Source organism: Petromyzon marinus, chromosome 38 (genome assembly GCF_048934315.1).
Source record: "Petromyzon marinus isolate PM22_M1 ecotype Great Lakes invasive population chromosome 38, UKy_Petmar_22M1.pri1.0, whole genome shotgun sequence".
In the NCBI taxonomy this organism is placed as follows: Eukaryota; Metazoa; Chordata; class Hyperoartia; order Petromyzontiformes; family Petromyzontidae; genus Petromyzon; species Petromyzon marinus.
Genome location: NC_133704.1, coordinates 10,601,456 through 10,625,967, shown reverse-complemented (window position 1 = coordinate 10,625,967; position 24,512 = coordinate 10,601,456). Strand labels below are relative to the sequence as shown.

At 52.9% G+C, this 24,512-nt stretch overlaps 1 protein-coding gene across 1 annotated transcript in view; it reads right to left on the bottom strand.

The window, feature by feature from the left end:
• The window catches only part of NLK (nemo like kinase), a 174,622-nt gene that overhangs the window by 30,022 nt on the left and 120,088 nt on the right, over positions 1-24,512 (bottom strand). Inside the window, exon 3 of the mRNA XM_032967631.2 lies at positions 18,982-19,037. Within this exon, the coding sequence (XP_032823522.2) occupies positions 18,982-19,037 (56 nt within the window). The remainder of the gene's footprint in view (positions 1-18,981; positions 19,038-24,512) is intronic.

Sequence of the window (24,512 nt, the reverse complement as noted above, 5' to 3'; positions counted from 1 at the left end):
ACACCGCACAACGTTTACCACGGCCACGGACGGATGTTGAATCCTCAGCTGTGCGTCCTGTGGCGGCGGGGGGGGGGGGGGGGCGGGCGAGGGTAAAACAACATCCCGGCCGATCGGCGAGGTCAGCGCAATCGTCTCAGGAAACATTCCTCCAAAGCATAAATCAAACAGCTCACTGTGCACTTGAGAAGCGACTCCTTCCTCCTTCACGAAGAATAAAAACGAATTTGCTTGTACGTACGTATGCGTGTAGAACTTCTTTCGCACCGTACGTGGACCAACCGTGCTAATCGGAGGTACGGGGGCGGGCGGGTAGAACGACGCACAGAAAACTCAAGGGTTATGTAGTTAAAATTATAATTGTGATTTAAAATGTTTAAAAAGAAAAGGGGGGGAAAGGTGCAGAGCTGCAATTGCCTGCTCACACCACTGCTGGCACAAGGGTCGCCACTAGAGGGAGCTCTAAGAGAGCACCTCTGCAGGGTACTTGGCTTACTCTTCCACACCGACCAATGAAGAGGTGGCCTGGTGGGGGTCGGGAGGTGGACTTGAAAACAATCCCCATTGTTTCAACTGCGATGGCCGGAAGTTGGAATTGAACCGATGACTCTGGTTGCAGGTCCGGTTTTGCCAACCGTTACAATCGCAGCAATATCCGTAAACATTTTTTTTTTATTAAAGAACCTAAAAAAACGACACTAATACCCATTCTGTGCTGTATATACCCACCACACAAAGTGGCGCGCGCAATGCAATAACACGCACGTTAGTGCGGGGGAACTCCACACCGTCCGCCACCTTTCACGTTTTGGCAAAAGGCACGCCGGGCCTGGTCGCCCATGACACGCCAGCCCAGCTGACCCATAAAACAGCGGCCCTACTGGCCCATATCACGCCAGCCCTTGTGTCCCATGACACGGGCTCGGGCTCAGGCGGGGTGCTCGTCTACAGGGGTAGAAATTCCACATTCCCATGGCACGGGTCAGTCTCCTTTGCAACCCTTTTGACTGCGAGCTGTGCCCTCTATGAGCCAAGCATCACCCGGACAGACCTTACGATGATGACGACATTGCCTCCTCATAATTCTCCGCACGGAATCGAAGAGGGCGAAGCACAAAGGAACCGTACGGTGCTAAACAACGCGATGACATGGCCCATCCAATAAATATGCTCCGCAGACGCGCCGGTGATCTGCGGCTGGCTTTCTTGGCACGGAGCTCGCGCAAGGGGACGAATTAAAATTGACGCAGACAATCGGGCGAGCACGCACGCAGGCACGCACCCAGGCACGCGGTCGCCTCACCAGATGTCCGCTCGGCCCGCCGTGACAAATGGGCCTGCGGAGGCCAGGAGACGTGGCAACAAAGGGGTTAATCAGCGGCAGAAATTTGAGAAGTAAAGGCACGGAATGGGTGGGAGGATCCGGGGGATGTACCAGGCCTGCCATCTGTCTACCCCCGCCGATGGCGGCGGCGATTGCCAAATGGGTGGCACACCAAGTTTGACCGAAATTCTTTGGAAAATTACGCGGTTCGTTGGCCAAAATCGCTTTTGTTTCTGGATGGCATCGCCCCTTTCTAAAGCAACGTTTAAAATTCCTAGCTCGCATCGCGCTCATTGACGTTGCCGACAACAGCGACTGTGGCCCACCGTTATTTCGATTCTTAGTTTTGATTTTTTAAACTTAAGCGTTCCCCACTTCGGCGCTTACAAAAGCCCGCTTGCTAAAAATCACCGCTCTACTGCCCTACAGAGGATTGCTCCACCACAACGGTGTGTGAGCAAACGCGCGCATTTCACGCCGCCCCCCCCCCCCCCCCACTTAAAAGTACGCAGCTTCGCGCTCGCACGTGATCCGACCCACACGCATCGGCCACACGCACGATGCGCGGCGAATCTCACGCACCGCACCTCCCGCCTGGCACCGTTGGGTTAAGTGCGGTTCGAAGTTCAACGTACGGAATATTAATTCCCGGCAGACACGTACGTATTAACACGATCATCTGTGCAAACACGCAAACATAAATACACGCGAGGATAAACCGACAACGGAGAGACTGTGCCCTACCATGGGAATGTGGAATTTTTGCCACTGGCTTAGGGCAGTCAATGGGGATACGTGCTTCCCTATAGCTCCCTGAGAGCTGGGACATACATTATATCTAGATAACAAAGACAAAGATCCCCCGTATAGCCTTAACAGACTGTTAGCGAGCACCTATAAAGGCCGGCACGGCACACGAGGGGGGTGGGTGGCCAACACCATGCCCGGCCGCCTTTGTCTCCCTAATGACGATGTTTACACATCGCTGTAAGTACTCAGTTGAGGCTGAGTCGACCTAGGGGAGGCTCAGGACCGGTTCAGACAATCGTTAAGGGTGGTGGCCCTGAGCGGGAATCGAACCCGGGTCGCTGGGTTCGTAGCGTAGCGCGCTACCGCTCCCCTATATCTAGAAACACACTTAAGCACACACTCATATGGAGGGAAGAGGGAGGGTAAAGTGAAATTCTGTTGTCACCTCGGGGAAACCCGAGCCGCTAGATCTGGTGACAAAATCGCCGAGTTGGCAACACGGCGCGGTGTGTGACGGGGGTGGTGATGCCGCGATTGGCCGCGGCCGACCGATTTGCCGGAGAGGCCCGCCGACTCTCGCGGCCGCGTTCTCTCGTCGCGCCGCAACGCCGCCCCCCCCCCCGCCCCGCCCCGCGCTCCGCCGGGCCGCGCGTGGCGTCACGACGGGGCCACCCGCGCCTGCGTCAAAGCGACCGGGGAGACCGAGACCAGACCGAGTCCACGCGACTATTCCGGTTGGCGCCACGTGCCGTCCAGCAAGTCGAGGGCACCGCGGTGGGCGACATGTTAATCTTCTGTGGCGGCTCATCACTACCACTGGGTCCGAGCTCCTGCTGGCAATTCTACATTCCTGCGGGCCAGTGCTTAACCTTACTTGCGGATAACCACTGTGGAATCCTGGCAAAATAAAGGCAACTTCAAAACGGTTAAAGACTTGGTGATGGTATGCAGGAGGTTGTGCGTTCGATTGCGACGCCGACACCTGCCGTATATTTGGAGTTTGCGTGTCTCTCTCACTCTCCCAGATTGTTCTCCGGGTCCTCCGTTGTTTGCCCTCCACGTTGAGAATCAACATCACGCGATTAGAGTATGTGGCTGCGATAAATGTCCACACGATGAGCCACTCCGTTGAGCTATCATTTGTGGCTAGATCACTTCTGAAAACAAAAGCTATATAAGCTCAGTGGGGGTCTTACCCTGTAAAATAAAAAAAATATTGTTTAGTTTTATAGTCTGTGTGTTCGACGTTTCGCGGCGCAAACTGCACCGTGGCAGCAAAGCGAAAAAAAAAAAGGACAACAGAGTCACCTTTCATCGCTTCCTGTTTAAAAATGCAACACTTTGGCAGGCCCGGATAATTGTAAGTTTCAGAGAGTGAAAAATCAATTGTGGTTAAGTATTGGGGAGTCTCTCTCCTGACCCAGCATCCCACGCCGGCCAGATACCCTGGGCCAGCTCATCGCGTAATGCGGAGCGGGGGGGGTTTCCAGGCATGCGGAAGATTGACAGCTACAAAAAGGCGCTCATCTGGAGTAACCCGAAACACGGCAGAGCGCCTAATGTATCCGGCGCGTCGTTTGAACAGCTGATCGACGTCGCTCACCTCGCAGTTCACACGATGAACCCCAGAAACATGCGTACTTGTGTACGTATGTACGCATGCTGAACTTCTGTCACGCCGTAAGTAGCCAATCGGAGGTGCGGGTCGTAGCGCAGTGCGTGTGTGGGCGCTCGACACCAGCGCGCACTTTCCCACACCTTACGTAGCCAACCGTGCCCGTGGGAAAGTGGCGTGCCGGTGTGGGACAGGGGGTGAGCGTTCACCGGAGAACGACCGCTCGGAGAGGGGGTTGGTGCTGGGGGATGAGGAGGAGTGGCCGGATCGCCGCTCAGGTGGAGGGCGTGACCCACGGCCCAAGCAAGCGAGGGGGACCACATTAATCACTCGTCACGCGCCGCCTCAACACTCTCATCCAATTTGCCATGGGCAGGAAAGATAACACGGATCCATCATCTCCTCCCCTGCCCCCACTCCTTCAGCCGCTGGAATGGATTTTGTTCGAGGTCGATAGTCAAAAGGAAACGACGCAGCCGAACGTTTTGCGTGAAAATTGATTCTCGCCCGTCCCTTCCTCAACCGGGCCGCCCCGGCACTCCGCGAGTTTGGGCAAATCTGGGCGAAGCGCGTTCCAAGTCACGTAAGGGGGTGGGCGGTGGGCGGTGGGGGGGCATGGGGCACCCAATGATGTCCCTCCCCCCACCGCCAACACGTCGGCTAAACCACGAGTCGATAGCGAAACGGGTGTGCGGTCGCGCGCCGTGTGCTCCCCGTCAGGCGGGCGTTCTCCCGCGGGAGAAGAAACGAGCACGGAGAGAGGATTCCACGTGCGTCCCGCAGCACGTGCGCGCGCTGCATCGGGAGCGGTAGCAGAGCGGTTAGCGCTGCGAACCTGGCGACCCCGGATTCGATTCCCGCTCACGGCCAACACCGGTAACGATTATCTGTGCGCCAAATCGGAGGTGCGGAGCGAAGTGAAAAAGTACGAATCGGCTGCATCTCTATCGAGCCACACTCGAAACTGCCCGGGAGCCACGTATGTGGGGCTTGCGAGCCATGGTTTAGGTCACCCGTGAGCGTTGTTCTACCCCCGCACTGCCCGATTAGCACGGCTGGCTACGCACGGTGCGAAAGAAGTTCAGCATACATACGTACACGCGTTCAATTGAAAGAGTCGAAATCCCAGGTAGGGTTAAACTCGGCTCACCTTCACAATAATAATCATCGTCAACGTTATTCCTCTACGGTTGCTAACATAAGCACCCACTTTGTGGGAAGTCCAGCTGTGGTCATCCCGTGGCGAGTCTGGGGAGGGCCGCTGGCAAAGAAGCGAGGAAGTCCGATTGAAGGGTCGGCACCGAGCGAGAGAGACGAGGGCAACGCGCAGCGCTCGCTCGTGCGTCAAATCGAGGGCCTTTTAACGACCCGGGGTTATATTGTCACGAATGTTTGTAATTTATTGATCCGGAAAAAAGCCTCACACCGAGTCTCGAGACACAGAGTTTTTTTGTGTTGTTGTGGTTTTGTCGAAGAGGTATCGCTGCACAGGGACGCGCATGGCCACTTCCAACCGGCTGTTTTGTGTCTCCGCTGCTTGTGCGGGCCTCTCACAAGGCCGACGGGGAAATAAAAAAAGCTCCCGTTTCGACAATCGTTGTTAAAACAAGGGTGGAATTATTCTCCTTCCGAGAGCATTTCAATTGAATCCGCAATGCAAAACTAGATTTTCCAGGAAGGCCGATATGGACGGCACACACGGCCGGCTGATGAGAGCGGCGGAGAGCATCGCCTCTTGCAAGCGACGCGCAGGGGATATCGCAGTTACGCGGATTGAGAAATCACAGGTTAAGATATCACGGTTACGTAGATTAAGACGTCACGGTGCAGTCCTGCAATTTACCGGCCCGCACCCGTGGCTGCACCGGAGGGATCTCTAGATAGCCACACGAAAGAGGGAATTTTGGCCTACCCTTCGACACCGGCCAGAGTACCCACGCACTTTTACCTCGCCATCATGTGGCCTGACAATTGACGAACTGTGGCGCTGGGTGGAGAGAGGCGGGAGGATTTAAGGAAACTCGCGCGCACATCGCTTCAACTGCCGTCCCGGCGACGTCTGGATCCCCACAGTTACACCGCGGCGGCATTGCTCAGCCGGCACGTACTTGTCTCCAACGGCAAACACGACGACGACATTGGTGGCGGATGCCCCCGTGTCAGAATCGGTTTGTTTACACCGGAGGAGGAGGAGGAGGAATCATCCGATGATATGAAGCTCTTGTTCAGGAGAAGCCCAGTCCGGGGACACGGGGTCAGAAAGTTTAATTTTACTACGAGCACCTGCTTCCGTAACAGATGCCCGAGGAGAATCCGCTGCATCTTCCGGACAAGACCAAGTCGACAACACCGAACCGTACAAGAAGAGCGGTTGTGCCAGCATCACGCAATGGACATCGAGAGAGACGGCGACTCAGATGGCCCCGACATGTTCTCAGAATGGCGCAGGGACCGTATGCAAAAAAATCGCCCCCAAGATGGACACGACCGGGCAAAAGGAAACCTGGGAGACCCAAGACCAGCTGGCGCGAGACCGTGAAGTCCGGGCCGGTAGCAGCGACCAACCTCTCTTGGGGCGAAGGCTCAACATGTCGCCAGGGGCAGGAGGAAGTGGAGGGAACTCATCGCGGCGTCGTGTCCCACAGGGGATGAAGGGGATTCACCAACTAATTAACGAGCACCTTGAGAGCTTCACCAGGGTGAGCTCTGGTTTCACTCGCACACCCCTCCAACGGCTCTAACACGTGTTTTTTTTCTCTTTATAAATTACGATGAAAGTCAACGTTTCACTAAGACAAACACGTTAATTGAACTCGAGCATAATGAAGGCGTTCGAGTCTCCCTGAATTAGCGTTTCATGAAATTGCTGCAGATGGCGACACAAAAAAACAAAATCACGAACGGCGAAAAAACACGCGTAATTGAAATGTTAATCTTCAAATAGAAGCCAGCGTTTGGGTGTTCACGTTGGATCGAGATGAAGATTTATCTTGGGACGAGATCTACAGAGGAATCAAAGAGTTGCGATTTTACTCACTGGCGCGCTGCCGCCCGAGGTCTTTTGCCAAGCCACCAATAACAAACGCTGCGCGTTCGTGTCAGCTCAAACGCCAGGCTATGGTTCACTTAGCATCCTCCAGTAAGGGTAAAAAAAACCCCGTCTTCCTTTGTTCAGTTGCTGCGAACTGCGAAATGCCTCCTTTCAACGGGCTGAAAGCATAATTTGTCAGTCATTGGATCTTACAAAATGTCGCCTTTTTTCCACAATAATGTTCAAAGCTACATACTTAAGTCCGTTTCCTAATGGGAGCTGGAACTGCCAATGATACGCATAAACACCTCCGCGGTCCCATCCGAATGACCCATCGATCCCCGAATGCATCCCGATGATACTGCAGGACCTCGCAAGAGAGGCAAATTTGATTCTGTTTAGTACTTTTTTTTTTACTGTCCTTCTCCCCCCACGCCTCCGATTAGCGCAGCACGCTTCGTACGGCACGCAAAAGAAGTTCAAAACACGGTACGCGTACGTACGTACCTGCGTTTGAGACTGCCTGGGGATACACCAGGTGTTGCAGGTTTGGGCTGTAGAGCGGAAGTACAGCCAATAATTATTTTTAATGCGTATGTATAAAGCGCTAAACGTTTCCCGCCCCCACCGCCGCCCATTCATATATTTTTTTCCACGTACTCTGGTTTCCTCCCACGTGCATTCAAACGCACATTAAGAAATCAACATTCACCGATGCGCCACTACACACTCCCCTTCAACATCCGCTCAATCCAGACGAAAAGCAGCGTCGGGTACTGCCACCTCGACCCAAGGTCTCTGGCCAGTGCAGAAGAGCAGCCCGAAGCACCCAAGAGAGAGGGGATCTAAGCCCTTTCTAGTCGAGGGGTCCATTCGCCAGCGGTGGCGTTGACTATAAAACCCCAAGGCTGCGCCTTTACCCCCTCGTATACGAACTCTCTGTAAGGCAGCGGCGTGCACACGGGAGGGAAGGTGCAGACTCATCGGGGGCGGGGGGAGGAATTCCACGTGGTTTGAAGGTTCGTGCATTGGCCAGTGCCGACGGTGCCACCGAACTCCGAGGGTTTTGCCAGATCACCTTGGCGAAATGAGATGCTCGCCGTTGATGATCGAACACCAGCAACAGCAGCACGAGATCCGGCGCCGATGTATCATTTTATCGTACCTGCACGTGCAGATTTTGTTACGGCACATTCGATGGGAAAGGAGAAGACAAAGACGAAGGAGGAGGAAGAAGGAGAAGAGAGAAGGGGGGAGGAGGAGGGAGGGGGGGAGGATGGAGGAGGTTGGAGGGGGAGGGGAGGAAGAGGAGGGTGAAGGAGGAGGAAGGGGGAGGAGGAGGGGGAGGAGGGAGAGGGGGAAGGAGGAGGGGGAAGGAGGAGGGAGGGGGAAGGAGGAGGGAGGAGGGAGAGGGAGGAGGGGGGGGGGAGCAGTGAGCGGGGAGGGGGTGGAGGAGGACCCTTCACGCCCAGGCTTTAATGTTTTGTAACACCGACTCGGTCCCAGAACAAGGCTATTAAAGACGTAAAGCGGCGGGTGCCACCGCTGCATCCACTGCCAAATGACTCCCACGGTGAGCGCGGCTCTCCCACCACCACGCACGCACGGCGCAAGTCACCACCGCCAGCGAGTAGTCGCCGTGTCACATTCAATCGGAATTTAATGGGAATGAGACATTGAATGAGACACTGAATGGCACACTGAATGGGACGTTGAATTGGAATGAGACACTGAATAGGACATTGAATGGGAGCGAGATATCTTGGAAGAGGGTGGGAGTGTCCACACCTGCCAATTAACGAACTGATCTGTCCTTGTGAATAGAGGTGGTTAGCGGGGGTCAAGGGGGGGGGGGGCGGTGATTAAATAAATAAAAAAACTTGCCCCATTGTTTCAACTGCCGTGCCGGGAGATAGAACTGAATTGGCGGCGTCTGGTCGCACGTCCGAGTCAGCTCGGCGTTGCGAACCGTTACACCCCAGCAGCATCGGTACTCGCCGGCCGGACGACTCTGCGTGCGGTGGTGGGAGCACCCCGCGCTGTAACACCCCAGGACACGCGACCCCCGCCCATCACCCTAAACCGCGGTGAATCCCGTAACACGAGGAACGGCGCCTTTCTAATGCCGCATGGGCAACGGGGGCGGATCGCGCGCCAACGCGGCTGTTAACAGCGAACCGTCACCCGCTGTCAAACGATGGCACAAGGCCCCCTGCTGGGTGGGCTGCGGGGGGAGGGGGGGGGGCGCGGACACGAACTTCTCGGATCCCACTCGACTCCACTTCGCGCTGTCAATTAGCTAATTGAGACGTAATCGAAAGATTAACCAGCAGCGCCCGTTTTGTCAGCGCGCAAGCGGCCTGAAGCAACGTCTGCGGCCGCAGGTCACTCGCTGGGAAGTGCTTCAATGGCGCACGACGATATGTACGTGCGATGCGTATAATTATAAATAATAATAATAATGGCCTTCGCCAATAGCTAAAATTAAATACCATTTAGTTCTCCGGGTACCCAGCTGCACGACGGAGCTCGTGTGTGATGGAGGCGTAGCGCGTCAGGCGACTCGCCCCCATCAATGACGCGCCCTTTTAACTTCGTGAAAACACTCGCGTAAAGATCAATCCTCTTTTTCTCCAGCCGGGAGTGTCTACATTACGATCACTGCGTGCGGACACTCAGCGCTGGCTTGCTTTCCCTTTGAAGTTTAATGCCTCCATCATTTTACAAATTCTTTGCCCATCCTGTTTGAAAAATAAATAAATCACGGTTCGGACCGTTGCCTGTAGCAAATTTATTGGACCGATTTCAGGTAGACTCGAAGCATTCATTGCACTTTGGTGAAATAAATTATTTTGTAAATGGTAAAAATCTACTTTTTGTTGCACTTTAGCTGTTGGAAGGGTTCATGCTGGAAACGCCAAGTTCACCCTGGTGAACTGCAGGTGAACGGAGGGTAGAATGCCACACGGCGACCTTGAAGACTGTGGGTCACAACGCAGTCGGAGATAAGTCACAAGGGGCTCAAGAGTGGTGGCACAATGGGTTGGCGCACTCTTTTATGAACCCGTTCACTTGGGAGCGAGACAAGAGGCAGGGTATTTTCCTCGCAGAAATCGACGGCACAGACGTAGGAATCAAACCGTGGACTCCACGCGGCAATGTTAGACAATGGCAAGCTATCCGTTTCCCCCATTAAAGCGGGGGGCACGCTCACACGCACGCGATTCAAAAATTAAAAGAAGTTGACCGCAACTGCCTTCGCATTTGCATGTGGGATCGCGAAAGAAAAATCGGCCACTTATCGCACGAAAAGGTCAATTCCCCGGGACCACTTCTCAAAAAGCGTTAAACTTCAGCCAAGGAGCCTCTCGTGCATCAGCTTACAAAAGGTCACGGAAGTTTGCACCTCGCGCCTCTTCTCGAATTACATTGGAAGATTAAAATTGGGCTATTGCTCTCTGTTGTTGTTGCAGAATATCAAGTTATTGTTATTTTAAGCTAACCGTCATTTAACAGCACGTTCAGGAGATGTTCAACTAATCGTGAGTTAATCCCAAAAGCTCACCTGTTCTCAAGGAGCCATCACTGCCAAGAAGAATCAAATCCAAACGTGCATAACCATCTGCAGCCGAATGCGCATTCATAATCATCATCATAACCATCAGCTTTGGCTGTTAATCCACTGCCGGATGAAAGCCCTTCAAGCCGCTGCCATCTCTGACAATCCTGCCAAGTAATAATCCACGACGCACCTGCGCACGGGCATTGCGAGGCACGGGGGAGGCGAGGTAGGTGGGTGGGAGCCCCTCATCCAGCAGTGGATCGACAACACGGGCTGCACGTGTGCACGTGTGCACGTGTGCCAAGGCAGGCAGCGGCAGTGGTGGCAGCGGCGGCAGCGTCACCGGCGGCGGCAGCAGCAGCAAGCTCGCCAAGCGTGCTGCTGCTGCTGCTGCTGGGGAGTCTGGCAGGAGAGACCGAAACCGAGGAGCGATTTCCGACCTGCAAAAAAATTTAATAATGCGCGCTAGAGCTCGCTTCGACGATCCTCACGCGGGTCACGTTCACTCCTCGGCGAAAATCCGTTAACGCAACAATTATCTGGGAGCGTTGATTAATTGACGCAATCTGTGTAACGGCCTCATATGTGGAAGGGGGGTCCACTAGCGGACATTAAAAGTTCCCGTGGCACACGAGATTATACCGAGAACGCCGAGCGGCGCTGTCACGCCCAAATTGACTAGCCGATTAAAGTTGGGCTCTCTCCGTTGGAGGCGCTCGCAACGACGGGCCCCGACGCAAGCGGAGGCGCCGCTCCCTCCGCGCGAGGACAGAAACAAAAACCGTCAGCTCGTAAACGCACGGGTGACACAAATGCACCGGTAGCGCAACGCGCTGCGGAATTGGAGGCGCTTGTACACTTGCGCCACGTAGGTCGTTCGCACGGACGGACGCTGCCGCGGTATTAATGGTCGGCAGGCTGGGATTGGCAAACGAGAAGGTCGCCACGTTCGACCTCCCGGCGCGGCAATCGAAACAATAGGCCAAGTGCCTTGAATCCCACCGGCCGATGTCTAGCGTGGCAATATAATTGGGTACGGCACAGGACCACGGTCGACAGGTGTGCGTGCGGTGGGGTGCAGGGCGGGAAGCTCGCACACCTCCTCCAAGGCGTCTGGGTCAGTGTGGAAGAGTAGGCCAAAACATCAGCCGAGAGGATCCTCTCTCGAGGGCACCCTCGAGCGGACGGGCCCTCGTTCCACGAGTGGGGTGAGCAAGGAATTGCAGGACTGCCCTCCCCTTTCACCTTGCGCCTCCGTACGCAAGCCCAGCGCTGCATCGTGATGGCACAACAACGTTTGGGAGACGTTAGCTTGCATTGCCATCCCCGAGCTTCTGTTTAAAGTCCTCGTGTTTATTTTTTGCGTGATCATTCGCACACCAATTGCCCACTCGCCCCCCCCCCCACCCCCCCCACGAAAAGGAATGTCTGGCGTCGAATTGTCGGGGCGGTTGAGTCCCGATCGGTGTTAGCGATGAGAGTCGATTCTTCGTCAGCCCTCGCGTTTCTCGCCCCCCCCCCCTCCTCCCCTCCCACGATGCTCGGCGACTCGGCTCTCTACCGTCACCGGCGGCTCCCTCGACGCGGCGCCGCAAAGCGCCTCGCGGCTCAGAATTTGCCGAGGATACGTTTCGGCCTGCGGTCGAATTGCAAGTCGGCGACTGCATCAAAGTCCAAGCAGACGACCTGCGACTGTGCGCCCTTCGTGCGATAACGCAGACAGGCGATCCGGGTTCATCAAGGGGCTCGCGGTGGATGTGCGCGACGGTTCCAAGTCATCGCGCGTGACGGGTCTCAACGCGCTCACGAGAGCACGGCTGCGACGATGGTGGGGGGGGGTGGGGAGGGCCTTCGAGGCAGCGACGGACATTCCGCATTCGCACGGCGGGAGCTAGTCTCCGCTGGAACTTCCACGAAGCGGTAGTCGCTGCACGCCATCCCCTGACGGACGGGCGCAGCCGCAGGGCCACCACGACAGCGCTGTAAACACTCGTGTCACCACTTCCTTCCTCCCTTCCCCTCGGGTTGCTCGCTTTTGTCAGGTCCTCTAAATCCTGCGCTCTTACGGGGACGGTGGTGGGGGAGAGCAGCACAGGGGAAAGCTGCCTCCAATTACAATGCAGCTACAGCCATCTAATATATTCGCCAACGCCCCAACCTCCTCCCCCCCCCCCCCCCAAGTACCGCCGTTATTTATTTATTTACAAATATTCAACAATGGCTGGATCACCCATTGTTTTACCGTTCGCCAAACACTCAAACAAGGGTCCCGGAAAGGTCACCTCTGTAGCCATGGAAACGGGAGGGCACAAAGGTCGCTCAAGTGCCTCGCTCGCCCTGCCACTGCGCGGCTCGGCCACACCGCCCCCCCCCGCCTGCCCACTGCCCAATACCCACAGCACCCAGCACCCACAACCCCCCCCCCCCCACAATATCGCCAGCCTCCACTTAAGCCTCCGAAACCCCCTTAGCCACAATCGATAGCGAGCTTCGGGGACCACGCAAGAGCGCGCGCGGGGGGGAGGGGGGGGGGTGGCGGGGGGTGCGTAGGCTGGGGACGCTGCCGCCCCCCCCTCCCGGTCCCCTTGCCTCCGCCCCCGCCCCCCCCCGGCTCTTCTCTCGAGCATTGCGGGCGGCCGGCGCCAGCAGCACGAGCGGCTACGACCAGGGGCAGCACCGGGACGGATTGCCAGGAAACTGCCGACTTGTCCGATGTTCACTTCCTTGGCCACATCGACAGAGCCGACAGGAGCGCTGCGCCATGAGGAACTTCCGAATGGGCGCATCAAGACATTTGTCGTCATTGGTGGAAAAAAAATAGTCCTCATTGCTATGATAATACATATTTTGGTCATTCTGATATTAAGGTCCATTTTCCGTTACATTGCCTCTCAGCTGTTTCCCTTTTAAAACATTGTTATTGAGCAATGTTAAGTTTTTGTTAGTTGTGCCTATGTGCCTATGCACAACTGGCCAATGCAATCACATTTTTTTCCAAAATACACAATTATTAAAACGATATTTATTGCGAGCAATTTTTTTTTTTAAGTATCCGCAATTTGATTTGTACACGAAAACGGTCAAGCAGCGTTATGCATATACAGTAAAACCTTGGATTGCGAGCATAATTCGTTCCGGAAACGTGTTTGTAATCCAAAGCACTCGTATATCAGTCGTGATCACGTGACGCTCGGCAGACAAAGCGTAGACGTACTACTCGTATTGCAAGACCTCGCTCGTTTATCAAATTAATATTTACTTAAAATTTTTGCGCATCTTGCAAAACACTCGCAGACCAAGTTACTCGCAATCCAAGGTTTTTACTGTATATTTAAAATTTTATGTTTCATTTTACCAGATAAGGCCCCACCGAGCTATAAAGCTATTGTTCAGGAGCGACCTGTCCAGCACAGACAACAGCTCAACGACACGGCTCACCGTGTGGAAATGTACAGCGGCCAAATTTACTCGAAAACGCGCGATGTCGATTCGAAACACGGAGGGAAAAAACGGAAGGACCCGGAGAAAAATCCACGCGACCCACAGGGGAGAGACACGCAAACTCCAAATACGCAGCAGATGTCAGGGTCGGGATCGAACCCATCCACCTCCATCATACGGGGCGAGGTAGTTAACCATCTTGCCACCAACGGCGCCTGGGTCGCACCCGCGGCTAATACGCCGAGGCCACACATGAGAGAGAGAGAGAGAGACGAGACGAAGGGACGTCAGAAATGTCACCGAGAGAGGAACAGAGGAGGGAGGCGATGCTGCAGAGGCAGTAAGAGTGGCTCACATCTACACGCAGGCCGCAGATATGCGTGCGTCGCCTCCTACAGAGCTGTTTTTCTCACATTAAATAAATATCGTGTTGTGTTTTTGCTCAACCATCCCGTGTTAATAATTCACCCCCTAATAATAAAAAGGCACGATATTAGATCATTCTTTATTTAGCGGCTGCTGCGCTGGGATAAAAATAGCCGGCACCCCCGACCACGCGCTGCCATTTTTGCAACAATCGCTCCCAAATTAACGCTCCCCCGTTAGAAGGCGACAATCCTTGCCCCCTACCTCCCCCCCCCACCAGCCTGCGATCCAAGAAGGGCATTAGTAAACAAATGCAGAGAAAATGCGGAACCTCGTTTTATCTCCCATCCGGCCTAGCGCGGGGTAATGGGCAGCCCTGCCACGGGTGTGCGCTCGTGCGTTCGTTTGCCCGACACGCGCGCCTAGCGCGACGCGTAAAACATGGGCACTGGGGAGACAAAGGCGGCTGGGCGTGGGGCTGTCCACACCACTCTCGTGCGCCCGTTCCGGCCTTCAAAAGGTGATCGGAAACAACACTTGCACTAACAGTCTTGTGCGACTATTTGTGGGGGATTTGTGTTTGTCTATCTGCTTACCCACCCGTGTGTCACGGGAGCCTGTAACCCAATTTCCCTGGGCTGCTTGAGCAAATGAACGGACCAGAAGACAGGTTCCAGTTGTCAGCCCAGGAGGGTGCGGTGTAACGTGGAGCGATGCGCAAACCCGGCCACTCGTCACCGACGGAGCTGTGCCGTGGAAAATCCCAGGCGGGTAGTAGTGTTTGACCCACCGATCCTGGACAGGCCTCATCCTTGCCATGGCTGGTAAAACGAGCTAAAATTTGCCTGGGTAGTCAACAGTGGTTATCCCCCGGAAAACCTCACCCACTCCCGTGGGATGGTTGCATCTCTATCAAAGGCTCAGGGTAGCAAATATATATATATACACGCACACACCAGTATCCCTCCCTCTCTTGTTTGAGAATACAGAAGTCCCTCGGTTAATAGTGACATTATTTAACGTTTTTTTTCGGTTGACGTCTCGCCTCCCATAGGACCCCCATGGTTTCGACTGATGTTAACATTTTGATTAACGGTAACATTTACAATATTACAGAGGACGAGATGGAACACGCTGGTGGAGCTCGCGATGGGACGCCATGTCCGGAGCACTGCACAGAAAGGCCTCCGATTATTACGAATAAGAATAATAATCAGCGCTAATGAAGTACCTGTCACGGTAATGTCTCAAGGCGCCATGAGTGCGAGAGAAAAAAAAACGACGCTGATAATAAAGAAGGAAGTGGAATGGCAGAGTGAGAACCAGAGAGGGACAGGAATAATTAGAAGAAAGCTGTTTTGTCCGTAAGGCTGATGTCCAATGGTCGGGGATTCCCACAAACTGGGGGCCAACCAAGGTAACCGCCCGCTCACCCAAAAAACGCGACCGACGGTAACCATGTCCTTCCGGGCTACTCTTCATCGCAAAAAAAGAAGAAGAACGATCGAGTTTCAACGCGTCGTCGCGTGCTTGAAGACAGAAAGTGAATACCGCGCGGCCGAAGCGAACCAGGCGTGACGGCGACGACTGCGGTGGCGCGACCTCGCAGGAGCGTGCCGATTTGAGCCAAGGCGAGCCGAGACGAGCAGCTCACACGAGCGAGCGAACGGTGCTTCCCGGCTACCGGGATGAGGCACCCACCCCCGGAGGTTCACAGCCACGAGCGGCACTTGAAAGGGAATTTGCGCGAAACACCGCCGCCCAACAAACGCCCCCGCGAGCTCAGGCGCAGGGTACAGACTGTGCGCGTTCGTCCGCGATGGGACGAGTTCCCCCTGGTGCCATCCTTGTCACCACACATCGTCTGCAGTTCCTGCCCGCGTCCAAAACACGCCTCTCCCACCGGGGCGGCGATCACCAGATTGGGGGCTCGTTTCTGATGAGTGACCATTCCACATTCCTATAGCGGGGCCGAGTGGATCCAAAGAACGACCACCGGTGAGCTTCCTTCCAAAGCAGTGCTCTCGCTTGAGCGGCAGCGCAATTGTGTAGACGTAGAAAATAGGACAAATCAGTAACCATGTTTTATGACTCTGCGGGGATGATGGGCCGAATAAACCCCCTACTGGGATTTGAACTCCCGACCTTCCCCCTTTTGAGTCCGGGGATGGTCAAACAATGACAAAGACCACTCTGTATAGAGCCCACACAGGATGTTGGGCAAGTGCTGTTGGTGAAGACCTGATTTAGGCCGTAACTGCACACGACGGGGGGGGGGGGGGGGGGGGGTGGTCAGGGAGACACCACCAAACTTCACAGCGCAGTGAGCTATCCGTGATACTGCCGCTCCCCACAATGGTCAAAGACGCGCGCAAAGATTCCCCGTATAGCCTTCACAGACTGTTGCGGCAAGTGCTGTTAGCGAGCACCTATGTAGGCCGGAACAGTGGCACACGCGCAGGTGTTTGGCTAGCAACCACACCCGACCACCATTGTCTCCCCAGTGGCGATATTTACACACCCTAGTAGGTACTCATTTGAGGCTGAGTCGACCTAGGGGAAGCCCAGGACCGGTTCAGATAATTGTCACTGGTGTTGGCCGTGAGCGGGAATTGAATCCGGGTCGCCGGGTTCGTAGCGCAGCGCGGTAACCGTTACACCACCGCTCCCCATTGTACGTGCACACACACACGGACTTATGTACAGTGAAAGAAAAAAGTATTTGATCCCCTGCCGATTTTGTACGCTTGCCCACTGACAAAGAAATTATCAGTCTATAATTTTAATGGTAGGTTTATTTAAACAGTGAGAGACAGAATAACAACAAAAATCCAGAAAAGCGCATGTCAAAAATGTTATAAATTGATCTGCATTTTAATGAGGAAAATAAGTATTTGACCCCCTCTCAATCAGAAAGAGTTCTGGCTCCCAGATGTCTTTTATACAAGTAACGAGCTGAGATTAGGAGCACACCCTTAAAGGGAGTGCTCCTAATCTCAGCTTGTTACCTGTATAAAAGACACCTATCCACAGAAGCAATCAAACAATCAGATTCCAAACTCTCCACCATGGCCATGACCAAAGAGCTCTCCAAGGATGTCAGGGACAAGATTATAGACCTACAGAAAGCTGGAATGGGCTACAAGACCATTGCCAAGCAGCTTGGTGAGAAGGTGACAACAGTTGGTGCGATTATTCGCAAATGGAATAAACACAAAAGAACTGTCAATCTCCCTCGGCCTGGGGCTCCATGCAAGATTTCACCTTGTGGAGTTGCAATGATCATGAGAACGGTGAGGAATCAGCCCAGAACTACACGGGAGGATCTTGGTCAATGATCTCAAGGCAGCTGGGACCATAGTCACCAAGAAAACAATTGGTAACACACTACGCCGTGAAGGATTGAAATCCTGCAGCGCCCGCAAGGTCCCCCCTGCTCAAGAAAGCACATATACATGCCCGTCTGAAATTTGCCAATGAACATATGAATGATTCAGAGGACAACTGGGTGAAAGTGTTGTAGTCAGATGAGACCAAAATGGAGCTCTTTGGCATCAACTCAACTCGCCGTGTTTGGAGGAGGAGGAATGCTGCCTATGACCCCAAGAACACCATCCCCACCGTCAAACATGGAGGTGGAAACATTATGCTTTGAGGGTGTTTTTCGGCTAAGGGGACAGGACAACTTCACCGCAAAGGGACGATGGACGGGGCCATGTACCGTCAAAATCTTGGGTGAGAACCTCCTTCCCTCAGCCAGGGCATTGAAAATGGGTCGTGGATAGGTATTCCAGCATGACAATGACCCAAAACACATGGCCAAGGCAACAAAGGAGTGGCTCAAGAAGAAGCAAATTAAGGTCCTGGAGTGGCCTAGCCAGTCTCCAGACCTTAATCCCATAGAAAATCTGTGGAGGGAGCTGAAGGTTCGAGTTGCCAAACGTCAGCTTCGAAACCTTAATCACTTGGAGAAGATCTGTAAAGAGGAGTGGGACAAAATCCCTCCTGAGATGTGTGCAAACCTGGTGGCCAACTACAAGAAACGTCTGACCTCTGTGATTGCCAACAAGGGTTTTGCCACCAAGTACCAAGTCATGTTTTGCAGAGGGGTCAAATACTTATTTCCCTCATTAAAATGCAATCAATTTATAACATTTTTGACATGCGTTCTTCTGGATTTTTTTGTTGTTATTCTGTTTCTCACTGTTCAAATAAACCTACCATTAAAATTATAGACTGATCATTTCTTTGTCAGTGGGCAAACGTACAAAATCAGCAGGGGATCAAATACTTTTTTCCCTCACTGTAGCGCCTTAAAGCTTTCGTGACTGCAGGAATTCACTCTTTGGGTCTTTAGGTAAAGTCACGTAGATAGAAAAATCATAAAAAATCACGTTTCAAACACAACACAAGCAATCGTCCTATGTACGCGACTTTACGGAAAGACCCAAAAGGGTACTTATGTAGTGTCGTGAATACAGCCACAGTGCTGGAGGAGCGCCGGGTGTCCCGATTGGACAAGTTAAGGACACGTGACCGAAAGCGGTGCCTCGATTGGACGAGCTAAGGGCACGTGACCTGAAGCGGTGTGTCGATTGGAGGAGTTAAGGACACGTGGCCGGCAGCGGGGGCACCGTCCTTGATACAGCAAGGGGCGGGGGGCCGGGGCCAAGGGATAAAAGGGGAGCGTGTTCGGGGATCGTTCGGGGATGAAGAGAGTTAACAGACAGGCAGATAGTGAGCAGCCTAGAACAAGTTGGCCACACTGAGCAACAGAACTCGGTGTAAAGTGAATTGTTTAATAAACGCGTTGCCTCCTAAACGTTGTACGTGCGCATCAGTCGACATACACTACACTTAGACCAACCGGCGTGCACCTCCCAAAAGGATACATTTCTTCAAAGTAGTCGAGGTGGGGCGGCTGCAGGATGTCGAGGGCTGAAAGGACCTGCAGGCAGAGAAACAACAGGCCCAGGGTGGGGAGGGGAGAGACAGTGGTGTGAGCACATGGCTTTAAGGACGACAAAAACAATGGACCCCCTTCCCCACCCCCCCGTGCATGTGGAGTCACAACAGAGACCCCTTCTTTTCCGCTGGCACATCTAAGCCGAGCCAACGCGATGCCTCGATGGTATGGGTGGTCTTTGCATTGGCTGTTCGCCGTGCCCAACGGGAGCCAAACCGTGATACTCTGGGGCCTTGATAAACCACGAAGTAGCAGCCAAATACTCTTAAACGCGTGACTTTGATTTGAAATGTGGAGAGACAAAACCCAGAGGGCCTGGGGAAAAATCCACGCAACCACGGAGAGAACATGTAAAACTACACGTCAGGGTCGGGATCGAACCCCCATCCCTCCTGTATACCAGGCGAGGTCGTTAACATCTTGCCACCATTACGATGCCATAGGTTTTCGCGGTTGTGCTGTACCGTCCTCCGATGTATTTTCGCGATGTACCGCGTGTTGATCGGCACGATGGCTGACATTTCACTCCACCTGTTGGGGAGCTTAACTTACAGAATTCGGTTCCTGATAAAGCTTCCAAAATGGTGGAAAAGTAACATCAGACATCGTGCCAAACAAAAGCAGGCGCACAAACCCAAAACACTTCGGAGAGCTATCGTCAATCACTGTTATCGCGGCTCAAAAGTCCGCTTACCTCCACCCACCCCCCCCACCAAAATATAATGACGATAATTGTCCTGCGACCGCGGCAACTGAGAGACGACAGAGGGGAAAATGATAAGACGTGGCGTTGTCACAATGTACTTTTTTCTTTCTTTCTGCCGCTTCACAAACACGCATGTGACAGATTACATCTCATGGGCCCCAAGGTACAGTTGGCTGGGCAGGGCGTGCTATCGACAGTGAAATGGCCACGAAACGCACATCTATTTATAGAGATCAAAATCAGCAGGGGATCAAATACTTTTTCCCCTCACTGTAAGTGTTAAAATATTTTGTAAGCAACCTGTATAAGCACCGTCCCCACGCAGGGTTTAATTCTTACCGAATATTTTTTGGTTCATTGGTGGAACTGGAGTAGGCACGTGACTGGTAGCCACAGCCCCTAGCGAGAGGTGGTGCTCTGGGGATGCAGATATTTTTTTCCGGATGCCAACCCAGACACAGTTCCGGCTCAAATTAAGCTCTGATCTCAGACTTAATTGAGATTAAAAAAAAAATTCATTGTGTTTCCTGTAAGTGTGAATTACTCTCGGCATCTACAACTAACGACTTCACGGTGGTTAAAAAAAAAAACAGAGCACTTTAACGGCATGTAACATTAATTATGGGTGGAACGGTGGCAAGACTTTGTGTTCGCACTTTGCACAATGAACCCGGCGGGGACCCTGCGACGGATTCCTGTCCGTGGTTAACACCAGCGGCGAGCGATATCTGAACCGATCCTCGCAGCCACTGCCCCAACACTTCCCAACACCGCCCCCACAACCGACATGGCAAAGCACGGTCAACACAACCTCCATGACCTACACCGACGTGAGGAGCGGGGGGGGGGGGGCCTTCATCCAGAACGTGCTCCCTCGACAGAAGCTCCCATTCATTCTGCTGTCCGGATATGGAACTGCCTCTCCCTGAACACACTCTCGGCGAGATCACCGATGATTCCGAGTCTTCAGGCCTTCAAATTCCGAGCACCACATGGCCATCTCCTAACTCTGCCGCACGCCTCGCAGGGACCGAGTCTTGTGAGCTGCAGTGAACCAATGATTAATGCCGATTATGGATGTACTCATGTCTGAAACGGCTGTTGTACACAATTGCACACGATTAAAATAATCCGGGAGTGGATTGACGAAAGGGCTGTAAATTGTAATTCTTCTTCTTCTTGAGCATGAGATTAGGCCCTAATGTGTACCACTGGATGGCTGCATTCGAGGACAGAACGAACATGATGCCGTTGCGAAAACGCGCAGCCGCGAGGGAAGCCCCCCCACCCCCCTCCGTAAAGCGCGCTGGGTAAGGCATTCGCGAGAGACAAAGTGAGACAACTGTGCCGCGCTGCTCTGCCCTAACGGTAACGGAGTCCCCTTCACCGTTCAAAACACCCGGCGACCGGCCTCCGAGACGTAAAGCGGCGAGAGCGATTCCGCCGAGAGGGGAGGGACGGCGGAACGTGCGTCAGAGCCAATGGCGATCGTCGCCGTTGCCGTGATTCCGAGGATCTCGCGCAAAGTGGCACTGTGGGTTATTTAGGGCGTTCGGCTTCGCAGTCTGAAGGCTGCAGGTTCATATCTCGTTTGTGGAGGGGGGATATTATTGTTTTATAATACGTTCGATGGTGAAGTGAAACAACACAATGAGAAACACTTTGTAGGAATCCAAGAGTAGACCACTTATGGATACAGGACCCTTCCATGTGAATATGGAATTTCCACCATTGGCTCAGTGGCACCAAGAGAGAGGAGTTCCAGTGTAATGTTCATTCGAGCAGGAAGACACTTTGAACTTTAGCGTTTTAACTAGATCACCAAGGTAGCAACGCGTACATCAGCATAAAAAAAATCACATCCAGTACAATGTCGCATATTCGGCTGTCACACATGCGGCCTAACCGATAAACCGCCCACACCCAGTGCAGTATTTGTAGGCGGTTCATCCTTGATCATGCACAGATGTTCACAAACATGACCATTTCCGATTGATTAGTGTATTTTTAATTGCACGCAGCTGTGCTTTACTTGTAAAGTGAAAAAAAATTATCAGCCAAAATATTTGTGTGCGCGGTTGCAACCGCCGTTTTGCAAAGACGTCGGCCCATGCGCACATTTTCACGTATCGTCCCATACCTCAGGGCCACCAGCGAGTCAAGACATTGCTCCATCATGATTTCCCATCTCCAACTAAACAGAATAAGTGATATACTTTTTTTAAACACGCTTTAATGAAATGTACCGTACTAGTAATGGCAGAACTCCACGACTCCAGGAAGTGGCCCCGAAGCTTGCCATAACGTAAGGGGACCGTGGCCAGTTACAGCCAACGTCAGTTGAGCGCGGGCAATTAGACCCAAGCCGAAACATAACATGTTAAAAAAATGTTTACAAATATATTTTTAATTTTTAATGATATAATATAGAATTGTCATCAGTATGGCGTAAGTATACCAAGTTTGCAGTCGATACCACATTGGGAAGTGGGTAAAAATTGAGTTACAAGATTTGAGGATGCAACAGACAGTGCGAGTTAATAAAAAGCGTGTAATAATAATCTCTCAGCGGTCACCGTTCTCCATTGAGGAGGGTGGGGTAGCCACTTGAGGTAAAACAAAATACAAATCACCTTTGTTTTTTTTTATTTCATGTTGTATGAAAATAGGCGCATACGGAGAAAACGCCCAAGTGCAGAAGTACACATTTATAAGGACCTTCATGGTTTTGGGGCTTTTATATTTACAGGAACTATCGGTGCCTTGTGCTCCCGGTCACACGTTGGGATTGGTCAATGCTTAACTCTTGGTGGTTCCCAAAAGGCGTTAAAAAAATCAGGAAGGGTGGCAAGCTCCTTGAATTGTGCGGCTCCATGCCTCTGGAACTCCGGCCCAAGTCACTTCAGGAAAGCAAGGCACAGTCGAATATTTAAAGTTAAATTTGAAGCCATATTCTTTTGGCATTCGCTCATCCTTGAGCCGAACCGATATGCCGATGGTTTTTATTATTTGTCCGAGTTTTTTTTTTATTGTAAACCTCCCCGGGGACGCGCTGCGTCAACAGCACTGTGCACGGGCAAAAATGCACTGCACTTTCACGGAACATTCTGAAGGTTCTCGCATAAACGCACCGACGTCTGGGTAGAAGGAAAGGGGATTGAACCACACCTCGGGGCTTTGAAGTTGTCGGAAATTTATTTCAAAGTGTTCATCAGAAATTGCGGCACATTGGGGCCTCTCTTCCTTCGCACGGTGCTATAAAGAGTTAAATGACGGAGCCGCGGCGGTGAAATTGTGGCGCGTGCAGCGAGGGCGAGACGCGCTCGTTTTGCGCTCGCAAAAAAAAACGCACATCCGGCCCCGCGCTGATTTTGTTGACAGCAAATTGGGGGACGTGCGGTGCGCGGAGAGTCCGCTTGTTAAATACATATCTTCACTAAAAATGTCAAACCCAGACATTGTGCAAGGCGACCCTCCCCACTCCTCCTCCTCTATCTGGGGATCGCCCGGTCCCGTCCTCGTGATTAGGCAGTGTAAAAACACGGTTCAAGGGAGCTTTTCGAGTCTGGGTTCAAAGTTCGGCAGTTGAGGTTCCGTAGCATCTCGGATGATCATTCTCTGCGTTGACCCAGCAATCACACCGCCCGCTCATTTGCTGATGTGTGAAAGAAAAAAATAGATCCCGTCGCTTGAAAAAGGCCACTGTACACAGCAGCATTGACGGTTACTTCTCTTCAGTGCCCCTTTCAAATAGAGTTTTTTTTAATGCCGCCCCGCCTCCCTCACCCTGCCCCTTTATATTACAATTACACAGTCTATCGGCAGGTCATGTACGGTAGGGCAGACTGTCGGTACTCCCCCCCCCGCCCCCCGTCTCTTCCAAGATGTCTGGTAAGCGTGGAAGAGGAGGCCAAATACCCTATAGAGCTCCCTCTGGTGGAGGCACCTTTAGCCAGCAGTGGGATGAGCAAGCAATTGCATGGCTGCGCCTCTGCCTATTTATTTATTTGCAACATGCGCAGCCAGCGTGGCGTGTCTGGAGGTATTTCACTGTCGGCATGCGGCGATAAATCATGAGCGGTTAAATGAGCGCGGCTATTCGCCTGGTGCCATCAGCCTGCTGCGACACAGTCCAGAAAAAGCCTTAAAAAACAAGGCTGCTCATAGTTACATTCCCCAAAACACAGTCCAAACTGACACGTCTGCTGCTGCTGCTGTTGCCCCCCGCAATGTCGACGCTCGATGCACATGCAGGAGCGCACAGTGCGAGCGGTCGGCGATCGTCACGGCCGCGGCCACGTGTGACCTTGCGCCAATTGCCATCAACGTCGCTAGTTTGGCACAACAGGATCGCCGCCGAGAGTCGAGACGCGAGGATGACCGAGACGGCCGTCAAGATGATCACCGATAGCATTGTGATGGCGCATCACGGCAAAAAAATATACGAGGATTGTCGCGGGTGAACACGCGCAAACCCCCATGCAAATAACCAGCGGCAACGAGGCACCGCCAAGGGCAAGTTAAAAGTGCCCTTTATTAATTGCATACCGGATGAAGGCCCCCCTCATAAAACTAAACTAACATAAATATTTTTTTTATTTTACCAAGTAAGGCCCGCTGAGCTATATAGTTATTTTTCAGGAGCAACCAGACCACAAATGATAGCGCAACGAAGTGGCTTATCATGTGGAAATGCATAGCGGCAAATACTCTAAACGCACGTTTTGAAAAGTGGGAGGGCAAAACCGGAG